The sequence below is a fragment of the Macaca fascicularis genome, chromosome 2 (genome assembly GCF_037993035.2).
Source record: "Macaca fascicularis isolate 582-1 chromosome 2, T2T-MFA8v1.1".
In the NCBI taxonomy this organism is placed as follows: Eukaryota; Metazoa; Chordata; class Mammalia; order Primates; family Cercopithecidae; genus Macaca; species Macaca fascicularis.
Window position 1 is genome coordinate 32907499 of NC_088376.1, and position 19362 is coordinate 32926860.

General features: G+C 43.1%; 2 protein-coding genes and 1 non-coding gene across 4 annotated transcripts in view; 2 read left to right on the plus strand and 1 right to left on the minus strand.

The window, feature by feature from the left end:
• Positions 1-3920: 3920 nt before the first annotated feature.
• EAF1 (ELL associated factor 1) lies at positions 3921-19353 on the minus strand. 2 transcript variants are annotated; one of them, XM_005545724.4, is made up of 6 exons: positions 19035-19353; positions 16877-16971; positions 14653-14789; positions 12351-12541; positions 9948-10181; positions 3921-7442 (listed from the first exon to the last, which is right to left on the minus strand). In XM_005545724.4, the coding sequence occupies exons 1-6, from the start codon at positions 19135-19137 to the stop codon at positions 7396-7398; spliced, it is 807 nt and encodes a 268-aa protein (XP_005545781.2). In that variant the 5' UTR covers positions 19138-19353; the 3' UTR covers positions 3921-7395. The 2 variants fall into 2 exon arrangements, with proteins under 2 accessions (XP_005545781.2, XP_073887094.1); XM_074030993.1 differs by lacking the exon at positions 14653-14789.
• LOC123571951 (U6 spliceosomal RNA) lies at positions 13659-13765 on the plus strand. The gene has a single exon (XR_006696309.1). It is a non-coding gene; the product is annotated as a U6 spliceosomal RNA (small nuclear RNA).
• Positions 18798-19362, plus strand: part of METTL6 (methyltransferase 6, tRNA N3-cytidine) — a 46495-nt gene continuing 45930 nt past the window's right edge. The window contains exon 1 of the mRNA XM_074031000.1: positions 18798-19358. The gene's annotated coding sequence lies outside the window, so the exon portion shown is untranslated. The remainder of the gene's footprint in view (positions 19359-19362) is intronic.

Below are 19362 nucleotides of genomic sequence, written 5' to 3' on the forward strand. Positions count from 1 at the left end.
ACTCCTGACCTCAAATGATCCGCCTGCCTTGGTCTCCCAAAGTGCTGGGATTACATACATGAGCCACCGTGCCCGGCCTTCTGGTCAAGTCTTTTAATTATTTTTGTTGTTGTTGTTAGAGATTGAGTCTCACTACGTTTTCCGGGGTGGTCTCAAACTCTTGGCCTCAAGCGATCCTCCCACCTCCATTTCCCGAAGTACTGGGATTTCAGGCCTGGTTGATTTTGACAGGTCCACTCACAGAGACTGACTTCTCACGGCGTGCCATGGGTCAAGAAAGATGTGGTGTAGTTTGTGAAAAAAGCAGAAGATTGGATTCACACATCTGAATTTGAAACCTGGCTCTGCCACAAACTCGCTGTTTAATTAACCCGCTTAATTTACTTAACTTCTCTGAGTCTCTGTTTTCTCACCTCTAAATGGGGAATAATAGAATAGTAGTACCTTATTTCAAGGTTGTGGTGAATTGTAATGATAACATGGTTTAAGGCCGGGTGTGGTGGCTCATGCCTGAATCCCAACACTTTGAGAGGCCAAGGTGGGCAGATCACCTGAGGTCAGGAGTTCAAGATCAGCCTGGCCAATATGGTGAAACACCCAACTCCACTAAAAATATAAAACTTAGCCAGGTGTAGTGGTGCATGCCTGTAATCCCAGCTACTGGGGAGGCTGAAGCATGAGAATCGCTTGAACCCAGGAGTCAGAAGTTGCAGGGAGCCGAGATCATGCCACGGCACTCCAGCCTGGGTGACAGAGTGAGACTCTGTCTCAAAAAAAAAAAAAAAGAAAAGAAAAAGAAGCTATTTAGGAAGTGTTGGATTTTATTTGTCATTATCATTATTTAGTGGCTCAGGCCAAATCAATCACCTCTTTGGGGATTTAGGGGTATTCACAAAGTTTCACGGTGATTTTTTTCAGGTGGCAGGAGTAACAAAGCAAGGCTAGAGATGTCACTGGAAAGAAAGCAGTAGTCACTCAAAAAAAGGAATGGTTGGCCGGACGCAGTGGCTCATGTCTGTAATCCCAGCACTTTGGGAGGCCAAGGTGGGTGGATCACCTGAGGTCAGGAGTTTGAGACTAGCCTGGCCAACATGGTGAAACCTCATATCTACTAAAAATACAAAAAGCTTAGCTGGGTGTGGTGGCAGGCACCCGTAATCCCAGCTACTCGGGAGGCTGAGGCAGGAGAATCATTTGAACCCGCCAGGCAGAGATTGTAGTAAGCCTCATGCATTGCACTCCAGCCTGGGTGACAGAGCAAGACTCCCTTTCAAGGCGGAAAAAAAAAAGGAATGGTTATGACATTTTTCAATTGCAGCAGTGTGGGAGAAATATTCCTCCTGTTAATGTTGCAGCTGGCTTTCTGAGTGTCGGCTATGACAGTCTGAGGCATGGTAGGGGCACAGAGCTGACTTACTCTATCTGGACTGATTTTTTTACTTTCAGGACTGGACTGGTTTTGATGCTTTCACGCATAACAGAAGCTCAAGCTCTGCTCAGCTGACCCCGAAGGATCCAGCCTGTCTCTGGGCCAGAACTCCTACCATGACCAGGGAAGTGTAGGGTTGGGATTTGACCCTGGGCCTCTTATCTATCCAACTGCGAAGCCATTTTAGTAAGATCTGTAAAGCAAAGTGAGGTTTTTGATGGAAGCTTGGTCACCAGCACTTCACTTAGGAACCAGTGCTGGGGAAGGGGGTGGGGCAATTTCTGAGTGTCTCCTGGGACAGACACACAGGCCATCGCTCCGTTAGGGCCATGGAGGGTATGTGTGGGTCAAATTGCTAAATAATCTCCAAAGCTCATTACAATTAATGGGCCGACCTATTCCCCAATGCCTGCTTTACTGGAGTTGTTCGGCCCCATCCTTCCCCCACAGTAGAGTGAGCCAATTAAAATTTTCAGCGAAGCAGTTCTTCAGCACTTGTGTGATAATAACCAGCTTACAGGTCAAGGACCTTGGCAATTCACCAAGGAGACTGTTACATTTGAGCAATTCAACATTACAATCCATGGGCCCAGAGGTTTCAGAAGCCTGCTTCCAGCCATCTCCACCAGGGTGCCAGGCATGTGAATGAAGCTAGCTTGGACTCTGCAGTCCAGCCCATCTGCCAGCTAAGTACCACTGAGTGACCTCAGTTAAAGCCACAAGAAGCTCACCTGCCTAGCCAAGCTCTGTCCCAATTCCTAACCAACAAATCCCATGACATAAAATGGTGATTGTTTTAAACCACCAAGTTCTGGGGAGTAGCTTGTTACTTAGCAACAGATAACTGGAATAGTGCTCTTGGTAAGAAATGGCAGGAGGGAAGCAAACTATATGCAGTGAATAAAGGAGGGAGGGCCGAGTCAAGAGAAGCCATTGGGTGGCTTTTGGTGCCCTCTGCATGAACCATGAATAGAAATGTCTTAACTCCTACTGGAACTTTCTTATCTGGCCAGGGACAATGCCAGAATTGGGAGGGGACTTAGAGATCATGTGGCCCAGTGTTCTCAAACGTGGCAGTCACAGGGCATGTGAATGTAATAGATGGCATTAATAGCCGCAATTCTTCCCACCTCCCTGTGTCTACACCCTTTCCAATCTCTTTTGCAACTCCTCCCATCAATTTTGGGGAATGGATTTCCCCACTTACTCCTTCATTCTGAACTTAGCTTTCTAACTTGCTTTGGCCAATGGCGTCTTAGCAATTGTGACAGAAGCATTTTGTTTCCTCTCTTATTCTTACACCCCTCTGCCTTTGCCATGACAACATGCCCAGGCTAGGCTGGTGGAGATGACATGGAGCAGAGCTGTCGCCCCCACTGTACTGTCAAGGCCATCCTAGATTAGCTGAACCTCAGTCAACTGCCAGGTGTATGAGGGAGCCAATCAAGACCAGAACTGTCCAGCCAAGGCCAGTCTAAAGCCAACCCAGACTTGTGAGCAAAATAAATGCTTATTAGTCATTGAGCTTTGGGATGGTTTGCTACAGAACATTACGGTGGCAGTAGTTCTGTCGCCCCCACTGTGCTGGCCAAGGCCGTCCTAGATCAGCTGAACCTCACTCAACTGTCAGGTGTATGAGGGAGCCAATCAAGACCAGAACTGTCCAGCCAAGGCCAGTCTAAAGCCAACCTAGACTTGGGAGCAAAATAAATGCTTATTAGTCACTGAGTTTTGGGATGGTTTGCTATAGAACATTACGGTGGCAATAGTTAACTGAAGATAAAACTCCCTTCAGTGATGGACACCACCACTTCCCCACTAAGAAGGTTCAAGTCTAACTACTGTTGCCATCTGAGGGAACAAGCACATTGCAGAATAAGTAGCAGAGGATTTCTAGACTTAACATGTAATTTAATTCAATCCAAATGTATTCAGCACCCACTAGAGACACTACAGCAAATTAAAAAGGAATATGGCCACTGCCCACCTAGAAGTGTATACAGTGTAGCAGGGGAGCCAAGAGCACAGGTAAATGTGAGCACTGCGGAAGCAGAAGTGGAGGATGGAAGCAGGAGGGCAGGGCCACTTCCAGCCAAATGTCAGCTGGGAGTCACAGGTGTGTGTAGCACGGCATTCGAGGCGGAAGGAATCTGGTAAACTAAAGTGACAACAGGATATGTCTAGGGATTCAGTTTAACTGTTGCATGGTTCTCAGACCCAAAACTAAGCCTTCCTTTTCAGACCAAGTAAAATGGCCTCAGATGTGATTCAGTTGTGAACTTCACACCTTTTAAAAACTGAAGTTCATCCTTCAGTTTTGAATGTCACACCTTTTAAAAGCTGAGGTATACTTCCTAACGATTATAAACACCAAATTAAAAAGGAATCCATTTAGTTAGCTATTTAGCCTTAAGCACAGAAGGTTCTTAAAAGAACCATATATTGCTCACTGATTTCTAAAAGAAAATGAAACCCACCAAGATATTAAATATATTGCTGACCTTCACTTTTATTTAAATATAGTGATCTTTTAAGAGAACAAACAAAAAATACTTTACACAGCAAGTATTTTACATAAATGTAAACATGCATGTCTACTTCACAATTAAGCAAAAAAACTTTTAGGCACAAGATTTTAAAAATAAAGAATGAGACAACGAAACCAAGACAGAAATAACAGAAGTAACAAAAACTCACATTTCATAACTCTTCAATTGGTCTTGTCTTCCAACCTATTGGTTAAGGCCTGAGTTTCAGAAATCCTACCTTCCTCGCCAAATAGAAACATCCACTTTGGCTGTATATAACATTATCCACGTAACACACTAATTCTCTTTCAAAATAATGTAATAAATACATCATTCATACACACACACACACACACACGCACACAGACCCCCACACCCACACCCTGCTGAACCAGCTTCTCAAATAGGAAAATAGGGATTTTGGAATTTTCAAGTTTTCCTACAACCGAAGCACATACACACACGTTAACACCTTACACAGAAAAAATGGTTCTGCTACAGAAATAAAATCGTTAATGAGTGGCATGATTACAAACATCTAGTTCATTTGTATTAAGTTTCCTCAATCACAACTTTTACTAAGGCTTACTAAGCACCTCAGATACTTCAGATTTAATTAAGTCTTTCATCTCATCTAATGACCCACAGTACAGTAGACATTGTACAGCGCAAAGAAAAGGCAATTTTAACAATTCAGTTAAAGATTTCTAAATCATGAAAGTCAGCATGGATACTTTCAGCTGTCTCCAAATGCCTGGAATGTTTTCCTATGTCTATCCACTGCACTTCACTGGCTGGGTAGTTTTCTCTGCCTTCTCCCCAACCAGGCTACAACCATTTGAATGTCCATTCCTGTGGATACCCCAAGGAAGAGATGAGAATGACAGTCCCTGCTTTTTTTTTTTCTTTTTGTAGCAACAGGGTCTCACAGTGTTGCCCAGGCTGGTCTCAAACTCCTAGACTCAAGCAATCCTCCCACCTCGGCCTCCCAAAGTGCTGGGATTACAGGCATGAGTCACCACACCCAGCCCAGTCCCTGCTTTTCAGGAGCTCATACCAACCAGAGTTCAAGCAAAAAAAAAAAAAAAAAAAAAAAAAAAAAGTCAGTATGTACATACAGGGCACTCCATGTGAGCTGAAAAAAGACAAGAGTCCACAAAGATGGCACCCACAGAGCCTCAGAAGTGGGGTTTGGAGGGAGAGAGACGGAGAATGAGAGAAGGCACAGAGGCAGGAAGAACAAGTCCGGTTTGGCTGGCAGGAGGGCATCTGTGAGAAGCCATCTGTGAAGCCAAATTCTTGACTTCCAAAAAGAAAAGATTCCTTCTCTGGTGGGTAAAGCTGGAGGGCAGAGGGCAGAACCACCAAAGGCTTTGTGCAGAGAACAAAACTGAAGCCGTGCTAGAGAAAAACCAGACGGTGTTGGGCAGGACAGATGACAGGACAGAGGGTCTGAAGCTCAGGAAGCTTGACTCACCAAGCCAGTGCCCCATGCAAGCATTTCCTATAGAAACATGTCTTGACTCAACATGCCAAAAACCACAGTTCTGTCTACGGAAATCAAGGCTTTCAGAGAAAAGTTGGTGGGGGAGAGAGACAGAGAGAGGCTTAAATAGATATTTTTAGTTCAAGTTCCTAGAACCTGCCCCAGTTTGAGCAAGTTAAGAGCAGTGAAACAATTCCTACATCCAGTAACAATTCAAGTCTCCTAATTGTGACCTTGCGAAACCTTCCCTGAGCTGTCATTACCAAGGAATTATAAAGCAATTATCAATCCACTATAAATAAGTTCCTACCTGCCTTTAAATCCACCAAAATCTCATGATGGGCTGAGAGCCCAGCACGGGGTCCTAGTGTAGACCTGTTACCTACACTAGGGTAGATGGTGTGAGCACGCTGCTGGGCAGTGGTTCCCTGGGCTCTGGGCTCACTATCACGATGAAACAGTTGACTCTATGAGGTTTCACTGTGACCAAAGCCCCCACCACAGACCACCTATTTCCTTTGTCCAGACTGCTTCCCGTCCACTAGCTGGGGAGGGAGAGGCCATATGAGTGGAGGGACCTGTGGAGGAAAAATTATTATTACTATCTTGATGTCCACTGAACCAAAGTGGATGGAAATTTCTCAGGACATACTCATCCAAACTATAAAAACAGGCTACTCCATACTGATTACAGGATGATTTATCACACATTCATCAAATATAGAACATTGACTAGTGACCAGTTTCCTCCAACAACAGATCCATTTGGAAACGGCACACTGTAGAAGGCAATCTTGTGACTTCCTTCTAGTTGTATATAAAAAATACAAATCGGTTGGGGAGTCAGGTACAAACAGTGGTACAAAAGCATGAACAGATATGCCTGATCAAAGAATGTGCTCACTTCATATTGCAGAACTTCTATCTAGATTCTGATTTTTAGAAACTCACTGCTGGTTCATTTGTTCGGAGAGGTTTCTTCACATCTCTCTTCCACTCCTACCTCCCCCTGCTAAAATCCACTGACTAAAGAATACTTAGTATGGATCCACATGGAACCAAAAGCTCCAACTGAATGGAGTCACATGCATTAGCACAGTGGCTACCGGTTTCATCTGCTCACCCAGCCTCATGTATTTAGGGACTGAATTCAAGCTAGAAGCACCCAACACTTTTGTCTTTTGGAATCTAATCAAAGTGCCAATGTACATCTAAAAGTCCCATGTATAGGAATCTCTTGATTCCTACAAATGAGACTCAAGGGAGAGAACAGTGAGGAAAGCCCGGAGAGGGGGCAGAAGACTGGCCACAAGCCGGGTGTGTACTTCCCTTTCTTAGTCTGTAAATGACAGGTTGAGCTCGCAGGACTCCATGGTCCTCACCAGCTGACACTCAAGGACTCCATTCTGTATTCTGAGGTCCATTTCTATCTAGGCTTGTCAGGCTGAGTCAGACAAAACTTCCTTACCACTTTGTGTCAACAATTTAAAGTGGTTTTAACATATTTCTATGATGTAGTTTGAGGTTTCCCTCTCTCTCCTACCCCTCAAAGACTTTCATTTCACTGGTACCAACCACTTGGCCAAACGGATGGCTGCTGAGGTTTAAAATTGAATCTCTGGCCTGGTGAAGATATGGCCTTTGAGTAACCTAGACCAGGGCACATTTATCTGTTTTTCATTAACAATGTTAACTAAATAGAAATATAATTCTGTTAGCTCTTCTACAGGTCTACTTAAACTTTGAAAGATGAGATTGTTCAAAAATGACACAAGAAAATCACCCATCACCACTAAGTTAAAGACTTGAATATGTGAGAGCTCCAGAGCCTCAAACTCCTACTACAGTCACTGATCCATAACATTTTCCTCTTGGCAATGGACACCACGCCAAAGTAGCTCGGTCTTGCGGCATGTTTGTGCACCAAAAAGTAGATTTCGAAAGATCCAGCACTAGTCATCACTGTCACTGCCAGACTCACTCAACTGCAAGTCATTTCCTATTTAAAAAAAAAAAAAAAAAAGTAAAATTGTAGAATCAAACAAAAGTACAGAATTTGAAAATGACTTCCTCACAATTTTTTTGGTTAATTGCCTTGGCTATCACACTACAGTAAAACCTTGTTAGTTCAACTTAGGGAAGAAAACCAGTTTGGCTCACTGAAACAAAACGATGCTTTTGGTTATCTGCAATGCACAACAATACTGCTTATTAGGGTAGAGGAAAGGAGAAGTAAGCTAGATAGCTTTTAAATGGTTTAATAAATAGCAAGAAAATATTTAAAATATGGCTGAGTGCAGTGGCTCATGCCTGTAATCCCAGCACTTTGGGAGGCCGAGGCGGGCAGATCATTTGAGGCCAGGAGTTGGAGACCAGCCTGGTCAAACCCTGTCTCGACTAAAAATACAAAAATTAGCCAGGCATGGTGGCACGTGCCTATAGTCCCAACCACTCGGGAGGCTGAGGCAGGAGAAATCAACTGAACCCGGGAGGCGGAGCTTGCAGTGAGCCGAGATTGCACAACTGCACTCCAGCCTGGGCGACAGAGCGAGACTCCATCTCAAAAAAAAAAAAAAAAAGAAAACATTTAAAATAACTGATTCACCATTCAGTAGAACTGATCACATTAAGTTGCTTTATAAAGGCAACTTAAGAAAATATCCAGTAGGCTTCTCATTAAGAAAGGTGAATACTGTTAACACCAGTAATATGCTAATGCAGTTTCTGCTCCGGCACACCTCTGTCCAGGATAGTCACGTTATCTTAAACTTCAAATCTGAACTAACGAGCTTTACAAAGCCCAGATTCCTGTTTACTATGCAGAATTTAGAATATAACTACTCAACATTTCAATCTAATACAATAGGAATACATATAACAGAATCCCAGTTGATACTACTTGTAACAAAAGGGATTTTCTTTATTTCCAAATTGCTAATCTCTAGGCCAGTTCTCCTCAAAGTCTATTTTGAGGACTCTAGGGTCCATGAAACCCTTTTGGGGAGTCTGATCCTGAGGTCACCCCTTTTCTAATTACCTACAATGCCAGATTGTCTTCATATACTTCAGTCTATGTTAAAGATGGGGCACATATGGCAATGTCTTGAGATATTTTTGGTTGTCATGCGGCTGGGGAGGTGGGAGGAGATTGGTACTGGTATCTAGGGGGTAGAGGTCAGGGATGCTCTTAAATATCCTACAATGTGCCGGACAACCTCCCATAAAGAAGACTTATCTGGTCCAAACCGTCCATAGTGCTGAGGTTGAGATTATCTCTGCCTGGTCCACAATAGTTGGATTAACTAGGTTAACTTCCCCACTGTTGCCTCTAGACCTTCCAACTTCCTCAAAGGAAGATGTACCAAGAGAGAACATTCATCAGGGTTCCAAAGAGAGAAAAGCATAGAAAATTAGCCCTCTGCTCACCTTCAAAACAAATAAATTTTTGTTCTTGTTTTCCTGTTTTACTTTAGTATCAACTGCATTAAAAGCCACTGAGGCTGGGCATGGTGGCTCATGCTTATAATCCCAGCACTTCAGGAGTTGGGGAGATTACTTGTACTCAGGAGGAGTTCAAGACCAGCCTGGGCAAAACAGTAAGACCTTGTCTCCACTGAAAATGTTTAAAATGGCCGGGTGTGGTGGCTCATGCCTATAATCTCGGCACTTTGGGAAGCCAAGGTAGGTGGATCGCTTGAGTCTAGGAGTTTGAGACCAGCCTCGGCAACATGGCAAAACCCTGTCTCTACAAAAAAATAAAAAGATCATGCCACTGCACTCCAGCCTGGACAACACAGCAAGACTCTGTCTGAAGGAAAGGAAAAAAAAAGCCACCACACTGTCTGGGGACAGCAGATTCTTTTTTATAAAAGTTCAAGATAGGCCAGGTGTGGTGGTTTACACCTGTAATCCCAGCACTTTGGGAGGCCGAGGCAGGCAGATATTTGAGGCCAGGAGTTGGAGACCAGCCTGGCCAACATGGCAAAACCCCATCTCTAATAAAAATACAAAAATTAGCCAGGTGTGGTGGGACATGCTTGTAATCCCAGCTACTTGGGAATCTGAAGCAGGAGAACCGCTTGAACCCAAGAGGTGGAGGTTGCAGTAAGCCAAGATTGCACCACTGCACTCCAATCTGGGCGACAGAGTGAGACTCCGTCTCCAAAAAAAAAGAAAAACCAACAGGCAGAGAGCAGTATGGTGGCAGGTAGCTCCCCGAAAGCCTGGTATAAAAGCAAAAACGCCTACCTGTTCATGTTTTAGTGTTTTCCAGAATTCACACACACCGGTATGAGCCAGTAGGGAATAGAAATAGAAAGAACAGATTTTTCATCTCATTTCCCTTTTTTACTGTTTAGTAACTCACACCTTTCTGCTCCAAATTATTTTTAACAAGATCCTCTCCTATGCCTTAAACATCTTTAGGTTTGTAAGTTCTGGCATAGGATAAATAGAAGCTGCACCTATGGCCCTCTCTCAGTCATAAAAGGGGGCACACACTTACTGAGGGTGTTCATGAGCTGGTTGCTTCCTTGTGGCCGGCTGGTTCCGTTGGCAACGGCAGGCCTACTGTTGTAGGGCTGCTGGTGTGAAGGTTGCGGAGGAGAAGCTGGGCCATTGTCCTCGCCTCCACTGCTGGAGCTGTCGTCATCACTTCCCGAAGAGCTCTCAGAGTCTGAAGAGCTGCTCCCACTGCTGCTGCTCATCTGTTCGATAATGTCAACTTCAGCCCTTAGCTCTGGAATAAATGATATGATGTGGATCAGCACAGCAGCCGTTTTCAAGGCAGTGCATTGGAGCTTCTATAACTAGTAAATCAGCAAAACCAACAGCAATAAGAAATAATTTAAAACAAAGTCCTTAAAATTCCTTAAAAAACATACGAACAAAATTACCAAAACCAAAACACAACCTGTTTCCAGAGACACAATGGAAACATTAAATTCACTCAAAATAAACAAAAAGCAAGACTGTTTCAGAATAATGGCTGTTCTGTGTAAGAAATTAATTAAGCCCATTTGCCTTTATCTACTAAAAGGAGAATTATGAATATTATGAACTATGGGATACAAGTGTAATTCCCACATAAGACAAATATTATGTAAAGTGGTTGAAAAATATCTGACTAGGAGTTGAAAGGTCTGAATGCTTGTTTTGGATTTACCTCTAACCAGCAGTGACACCCAGGTAGAAGTCAATGAATTTTCTTTTTTTTTTTTTTTTTTTTTTTGAGACGGAGTCTCGCTCTGTCGCCCAGGTTGGAGTGCAGTGGCACGATATCGGCTCACTGCAAGCTCCACCTCCCGGGTTCATGCCATTCTCCCGCCTCAGCCTCCGAGTAGCTGGGACTACAGGCGCCCGCCACCACGCCCGGCTAGTTTTTTGTGTTTTTAGTAGAGACGGGGTTTCATCATGTTAGCCAGGATGGTCTCGATCTCCTGACCTCGTGATCCACCCGCCTCGGCCTCCCAAAGTGCTGGGATTACAGGCTTGAGCCACCGCGCCCGGCCAAAGTCAATGAATTTTCTAAGCCACTCTGGAAAAATGAAAGCCAGACAGCCTCTAAGGTCCTTTCCAGCTCTCATGTCCCATAAATAAACGGAGGCTTGCAGGAAGAACCACGGTGACTAAAGACAAATAGTAAAACAACATTCTTCCTCTTCACATATCTGACTGACAGCCATGCCTGTCAGGTACTGCATTTTTTACAGATATAAACTAGGGAAGGAAAAACAAGCCTTACCTAACCATTTCAATGTTAACTAACCATTTCAAAAAAGGTGCCAGATTTTCCTGTCCAAGCACACACACCACATGGCCTTAAATGGCTATGGCTCCTTTAAGCGTAATTGGCAACAACTAACCACTCATGCTCTGATTCCTATTCAACCTAAGTGAAAACTTCTGTAACAGCATTCCAGTATCCATGAGGAAAAAAAAAACAAGGGACAAAACAACTGTGCACAAAGCAGAGTGATGTCTGCAGCCGTTCTACAGGGTAGAAAAGGCAAACTTCCCAGGGACAACTCTTTACCTTTCCCTACTATTATTATGGATTTAGCTGTTTTATAAAACTTATAAATATGAAATATGACACTTGGCCTCACAACTTCTAAAGAGTCTGGAGGACTAAAACCATTCATCGTGTGAAGGAGATAGCCAAGGTAAGCTTCTTTGTCTTGGGTTTGCAGTGGAGAGAACCAAACCAGACCTTTAAGTCTTTCTAGGAGAGTATCTGTTTCTATTGGTCCTCATGGCCTCTTTCATATTTACACACTTCCTGTTAGCACAGAACATTTGCTTATGGTATTTTAAACGGCACTTTAATCCTTGTTTTTTTCCCCCAAAAAAGAGATGTTATTGCCCAGGCTGGAGTTCAGTAGCTACCAACAGTACCAACAGGCACGATCATAGCACACTGTAGCCTCGAACTCCCAATTTCAAGCGATCTTCCTGTCTCACGGTAGCTGAAACTACAAGTGTGCAGCACCATGGTCAGCTCCTCCAGCCTCTATACCAATGTAAAGCTCAGAAATGTTGCCACCTACGCTTAGTTTTCACCTCCAACACCTAGAATCCTTCCTTTCTCCAGAGCCTTGGATATGCCATATGGAGCCATATGTAGCTTTAGATGGAAGTCATGCTTGTTTAAATCCTAGGCCTCTAAGCAGAATGCTACCAAGATAGCCACAAACTCAAGTCACTATTCCAGGACTCACCCTTGTCAAATGAGATAAATGGTAGAAGCCCCCACCCTCCCCATTTCTGAACAGTGAGCTCTGCAGACATTTTTTTGATGGCATTGAATGCCCCAGCCACCGTATCAATACAGCAGCCATGTGATCTCCACAAGGAAATCAACACTCTACTCCAAGTTGCTATCGTGGATCCAGAAAACGTTCTCTACCTCTTTTGATGTCATCCAACTGAGGTTCAGGTGAGGGGTTATCTTTCAAGGGAGAAGTTTTGGGTCCAACTGGAGGCTTCGTTGGAGCTCTGAATGGCATAGGTGGTGGAGGTGGTGGTGGCTGTGACGTCTGTGGAGGACGAGTGGGCTGCTGTTCCATTCGGGCCTGGATTTTACTGCTGCCCTCAGCTCTGAAAGGAGATACAGACATTAAATTAGAAGGGCAAAAACAGTGGTTCTCAAATTTGTCCAGGTGACTGAAAACTCGTAAGTCTCTGTAGAACCCCATACTCTTTCCAGACCACTTCAAAATATTGATATTTGCAATTTTATCATGTGAGCTATTCATTCAACATTTGAGTGTCTACTGTAATCCAGTACTATGTTATGTATCAGAGATAGATGAATAGAATATTTACTGCCTTCGATGAGCTCAAATGTATAGCAAACAAATGTAGGATACAATGCAACTGTGAGAATCCATTTTACTAGTAGAAAATACATTCACAACATCCCTTAACAATGAGGGTAAGTTCTGAGAATTGCATCATGAGGTGATTTCATCCTGCAAACAGCAGAGTGTACTTACACAAACCTAGATAGCATATAATTTTTTCACATGAAAACCCAAATGTCCCACCACCATTACTGAATATCAATCATTTCCCCTACTTGATCTGCAATGCCAATATCAAGTGCCATGTATCAGGTTTCCATACATGCTCCATTAGAATCTTAAGGGACCACTGTCATATATGGAGGTCACTATTGACCGAAACATCATTATGTAGTTATAATCATGAGTGCATGAGCTCCTAAATAAAGTAGCTCTTAAAATACTGCCCAGCTTGCAAATTTTCCATTATCTATATACTGCTTGTTCATTTCATCACATGCCAGCTCTTGCTCACAGACAAGCAGAATTCCACCCCAAGCTGAGAATATTCTATCAGTTAACAATTTCTTTTGTAAATGGACTAGCCCGGTGCTTCTAAAACTTCTGTATATGCACAAATCACTTGGTGATCTCTGCAGATTCAGATCTAATAGGTGTTGAGATTCTGCATATCATCTAGGTGATATGATACTGTTAGTTCCCGTATCACACTGCGTAGTAAGGGAATATACCATAACCATCAGATATTGGAGAAATAACAGTAGTACCTGGTTCACTATAGGTAATGAATACAAATAGAGTGGCAGGACAGGAGCAAGGGATTCTGCAACATACTCTCTTGGGTAGGTCAAGCTTTCTAACCCTCAGTCTCCGTATCTTTTTTTTTTTAAAAGATAATAGTAGCACCTTTCGTACTTGCTTCGGCAGCACATATACTAAAATTGGAACGATTCAGAGAAGATTAGCAGGGCCCCTGCACAAGCATGACACACAAATTCATGAAGGATTCCATATTTTTAACAAAAGAAGTAAAACAAAATAATAATAATAGCACCTTTCTAAAAATTACTTGTTAGATAAAACAATGCATATAAAGCATCTAGCAGAGTGCCCGGGACATGATGCTCCCTCAATAAATGGTACCTATTTTTATTTTCTGTGGAATGAGTGAATGAAAAAAATGGCTTAATGAAGCATAAACAAAAAACATCAGGTTGTTACAATCTTTACAATTTAATGACTGTATAATAATAATTACTGTATTATAAGTGAGCTATGATCATGCCACTGCACTCCAGCCTGGGTGACAGAGCAAGAGACCTCGACTCTTAACAAAAAAAACACCAAAAAAACAAAAAACTGTATTATATGGTAACAAATAGAACCACTAGGTTATTTCTATTTATAGAATGAATTTTTATTTTCAAATAAACTATTTAACTGGCTTCATTTTAGACATGTAATAACTGTTGAATTAAAAAGTTCACTATATTTAAAAATAGGCAAAGTTTTATTTTGGTATTATAGTGATCTCAAATGTATCTTGTAAAAAAATTAATGTTTTCACTCCAATTAAGTATAGTATATATTATTACTTCATAATTGTAAGTTTATAAGTTATCCCTTGGGTGGTACTGTAGCAATCACGAGATTAACAAAATTGGCTTAATTATAAAGTATATCCCTTTCCCCAATGGTTCCCATGTTTTAGGTCTTAAAAACATTATTTCTTTTTATTGCATTTGAGGAAGACATATTTTACTGATTTGTCTGAGAAGACACAGGTAGAGTTAAGACTACTGATAGAACACTATGAGCAAGCAGATGTTCACATCCTTATAAAAACTGAATAGATAACAGAGGTTTGGAAACATGACATAAACCTGCATCTGGCTATTCACATACCTTGTTTTCTTCACCTGAATGCTGCTACTGAGTTTTTCCAGCACATATTCACCAGTGTCATGATTAATAATAAGCACACAGTCTTTCTGGTAAGGCCGTTTGTTCCCCTTGAACACAGTCATGGGTGGTGTGGATCCCTATTTGCCACAAAAGTATAAGATGATCAAACTAAACATACCAGTCATGAATATCAACTGAATTTACAGATGACTCTACCTGATGAAACCTTTCATCAGAGCTATTCAAAAAGAATAGGTTGAACCGATTTCTATTTTTAACTCCTGGTTTCCCAGGCAAAAATAAAGGAGAAATAATATAGCAAGCATCTGTGAATGTGCAACACATTCTAAGTAATCAAAAAGGTAGTACAAAAATTTTAAATGACTATATACATTCTGAGAGAGAAAAATTAATTAACCATTACTTGCACTATACTAAGCAGAGTTATCTCTGTGTAGTAAAACTGTGAGTGATCTCTTTACTTTGTGAGTGATCTCTTTACTTCTTTGTCATTAGAGAGACCAGGGTTTCCCCTTCTCATGTCAAGCAACCAACAGAGCATTTTCCAAGAGAAGATCATTATCCTGGTTGGCTCAGAATAAATAAATCATGTCACTCATCTGCCTAAGCCTTTCAGTCACTCCTCAATTGCTCTCAAGTCAAAGGATAAAATCTTTAAACTAGCCACTTGGCCTTGCACTACCGGGCCCTTCCCTGGCTCTCCACCTCACCCTGCGGCATACTCCCCTGCACATGTGCTTCGGAGCAGAAGGCAACTGGCTTCTCTCTGATCCTCAAACTCTCTCCTGCCTCTGGGCTTTAACAAGGCTTCCCGCCGGCTATATCCTGCCCCCTCTTTAAATGACCAAACCTCCAGATCTGCTCACAGCTTACTTCCTTAAGGAAGTAAGATTTTGTAGAATAACAGCTATATTTTCTTGTGTTTATTTAAACTCCAGACCATAAGCTCCACAAGGGCAAGAAATGTGCTTGTTTTGTCCAAGGTTGTATTCTTCATGCCTAGTAATGGGCCAGCGTGTGGGAGGCGTTTGATTAATATTTGTTGAATATAGTATTTAATACCTTGCTTAGAATAAAAAAAAACCGCTTGGCTCTTTGACTCCTTATTTATATAGTAAAAGAGCTAGAAAGGACTTTAGGGACCATTTATCTAAACCTTTCATTTTACATATGGGAAACTAAGGTCCAAAGGGAGATGATGTAACTTGCCAAAGGCAACGAGTAATCAAATAGCAGTTTGGATGGGCAATTTTTCCTCAGCACAAAACTTTCCAGATCTCTCTGTCCAGAGACTTTTCATTCTATCACCAGCTACCAAGAACTTATGTTCCAGAACAGGGGTGTGACATGCAATAAAACATGTTCGCTAAGAGCATCATGTGACCCTTTGGTGCTTTGTCATTAGTGCTGCCTTGGGTAGGGCTTCACAAAAGTCTTTCTCTGCAAGGGTTCTTAATCCAGCTTTCAATTTAGTTCTTCATCCCTAAATCAGCTGAGTGTGTCAATCTCTGGCTCTTGCCTGCCTTAACTCCTGGCTTGGTTGCCTCACACTCCTGAGCTGTTGTGGCCGTATAATCAGCAGGGCATCTAAGGCTTTTCTCTCTGGAGTTGCTTGGGAGAAAAGCTGTATCTCAAAGAGGGGCTAGGTGTGTCCAGACAGGAACCTTGTCTACTTAGTGGCAGATAGGGGAAAAGGAAGATTGGGGAAAATGACGAATAATCTTGAATCTTGAATAATCTTTTTTTTTTGAGAGGGAGTCTCACTCCATCGCCCAGACTGGAGTGCAGTGGCGTGATCTTGGCTTACTGCAACCTCTACCTCCCAGCTCAAGTGATCCTCCCACCTCAGCTTCCCAAGCAGCTGGGACTACAGACATGCGCCATCACCCCCAGCTAATTTTTTTGTATTTTTGGTACAGACGGGGTTTCACCATGTTGCCCAGGCTGGTCTTGAACTCCTGAACTCAAGCTATCTACCCACTTCCACCTCCCAAAGTGCTAAGATTACAAGAATTATTTTTAAATCAAGCACCTGCCTAGCATGAAGTCCACCCCACCCCACTCCCCAAAATTCCTTTTTTCCCTTATGTTGCCACTTTAGAAATCTAAACATTTTTAAAAGTAGGAAGTTTAAATTGCAATAACATAAAAGATGAAGATCCATTGTGATCCTACATTTAAAAAAACAATGAAATAAACTCACAGGGATATGTGGCAGTGTAATTGTGACTTCATCTCCTTTGCCAACTTGAAGCTCTCCTTCACAGGAAGTGTCTATAGATGCTGGTTTAAAATCATCTAAAGGGAAAGGAAAGAAAACACTTACCCACCAGGTTACTTATAATAAGGGCCTCCTGGACATCTCCATTTAAGAATTAAATTTGTTATTACTCAGATGAATGAAAAATAAAAATAATTCAGAATTCTTAAAAACCGGTTTCATTATGGAAAACTTCAGATATACAAAAGTAGAGAAAATCGTACAATGAGCCCTGGTGTACCATTATCCAGTTTCTATTATTACCAACTCAGGGACAATCCTGTTTCATCTACACCTCTACAAACTTTTCCTCTGACCCCCTTTGGATTATTCTAGGGGGAAAAAAGAATTTACAGGCCATTTTATTAAAGATATTCCCTTCTCCCAAGGGAGAGATGAAAATGAAGGTCTCATCATCCATAATAAGTTGCTTTTTTAGGGTTGTGAGGATCAAAAGTAACAGCATATGAAAAAGATCCTGTGACTGTAAACTCTATGAAATACGAAAGGCCACTGCATCATCAAAAGCTGATTTCACTCTGCATAGAAACTGTCAAAATTAGGATTTGCCATACTCAAGTTCCATAGCTGTTTTTTTTCTTTCTTTCTTTCTTTTTAAATAGTGATGGGCCTACGCTGCCCAGGCTGGTCTCAAACTCCTGGGCTCAAGCTATCTGCCCGCCTCGGCCTCCCAAAGTACTGGGATTATCGTGTCAGCCACCACTCTCAGCCAGTTCTGCAGCTTTAACCAAGACAATTCTGTAGTTTATAGCAGACAACTTAACTGTATCTCCACAAGTTATCCTGCTCGTGTTTCTAAACTGCAGTTAGAGTACAACATGAATAGCCATCTTAATTCACATTCACATCTGCCTCAAACTGCAGGGCAGGTGCACACATGAACTGTATGATTTAAATTCCACATTGCCCTTCACCAAAAGAGAACATCAACTTAGTAAACTCTTCAGGAAATGATGTTCTTATCTCATTCCCAATCTCCTCTCTGAAAGAGCTGGATCTGCTGTCAGTAGGAAGCATAGTAATGGCATGGCAAGTGACTACACAAAGATGGGATTTCATTATCTAAGACGCCCTCTTCACATGTGTTGAGTCACATCTATCAGGTCCTCTGACAAAAACAAGTCTTAACAACAGCGTTAGCGCCACGGAAACCAGAAGTTCATGAATCACGGAGGGATGCTCTGTCAGCCAATTCCTAACTGCCAAACCTTCACCCAGGACATAGGGTGGAAGTGCACTCTCAACAGAGTCTATAATCATGTAGAAAAAGGTCCGGCATAATGACTATTTGGCCATTCCTTACGCCTGCTCTCTTCTGCTTCCAAACATAGACCAATCTTTAACCTATCCCAGGCTCACGAACTCTGATTTGACTCTTTACCCACAAGGAACTTGGTCTGGAGGAAAAGCCCGTATGGTATAGGTGACCTCAAAAGACATCCAAGTCAAATGAAGCACAGAAAGGAGATGGAAGAAAACTCTGAGGCGCAGAGAGGATGCCAATTCTTTGGCTGTAAAGGGGACAAAGCGCAGTATCTGGGAGTCCAGAACCAAGTCGGAGGAGGAAAGCAGGGAAGAGAAGGGGTTCGGAGGGAGTGGATGAGGGTCGTAATAAACAAGAAGCGTCTTTTAACTATGGAGAACCCTGATGGGAGCATTGGAAAGGAGGGGAGGGGTTTCGAGGAAGAAGTGGACCCGGATAAGAGGGGGGAGGTTTGCCTTGGGGGAGGGAGGTTTGCCTTAGGGGCGGGAGGTTTGCCTTAGGGGCGGGAGGTTTGCCTTAGGGGCGACGTCGGGGGAGGGGAGGGATGGAACCAAAACGAGGCCAAAGACCTTTGGAACTAGTGTTTGAGACTATAAAGTAGAAGAATAGTAGGGAGTGACGAAGATTTGGGAGAAATAATCTGGGTAAAAGAAGGGCCAACTCGAGGTCCCAAAGGATTGGGGGTTCGAGAGAAAGTAACTGACGCTGGCAGGGGGTTCCCTGGAATCTGAAGGGCCGAGAGAAGAAAGGAAGGAGTCAAGGTTGACATGTGGCGGCTTGAGCGGCCGAAGGGAACCGTGGGGAGCGCTGACTTACAACGAATAGTGTGAAAGGAGGCCCGCGGTCGCTTCTCGAAGCTCTCCCCGAGTCTCAGGCAATGTTCCTCGCGGTCCAGCAGCGGGTTCGCGGTCCCATTCATGGCCCCGCACCGGCCTCGCACCCAGATCGGCGCTCTCCTGGCGCAGCCGCGATCGGAGCTTCCGGCGCTGGCGTCTGGGAGGACTGTGCTCCCGGGACACCGCTCTAGGGGGCAAGGAGAGCAAAGCCGGCACCCACCCGGGTCCAGAAGCAAGTCCTGTTCTCTGCCTCGGGATAAAGGAAGAATCTGAAGGGGCAAGGCCGGGGGACTTCCGGCGTCGGGTAG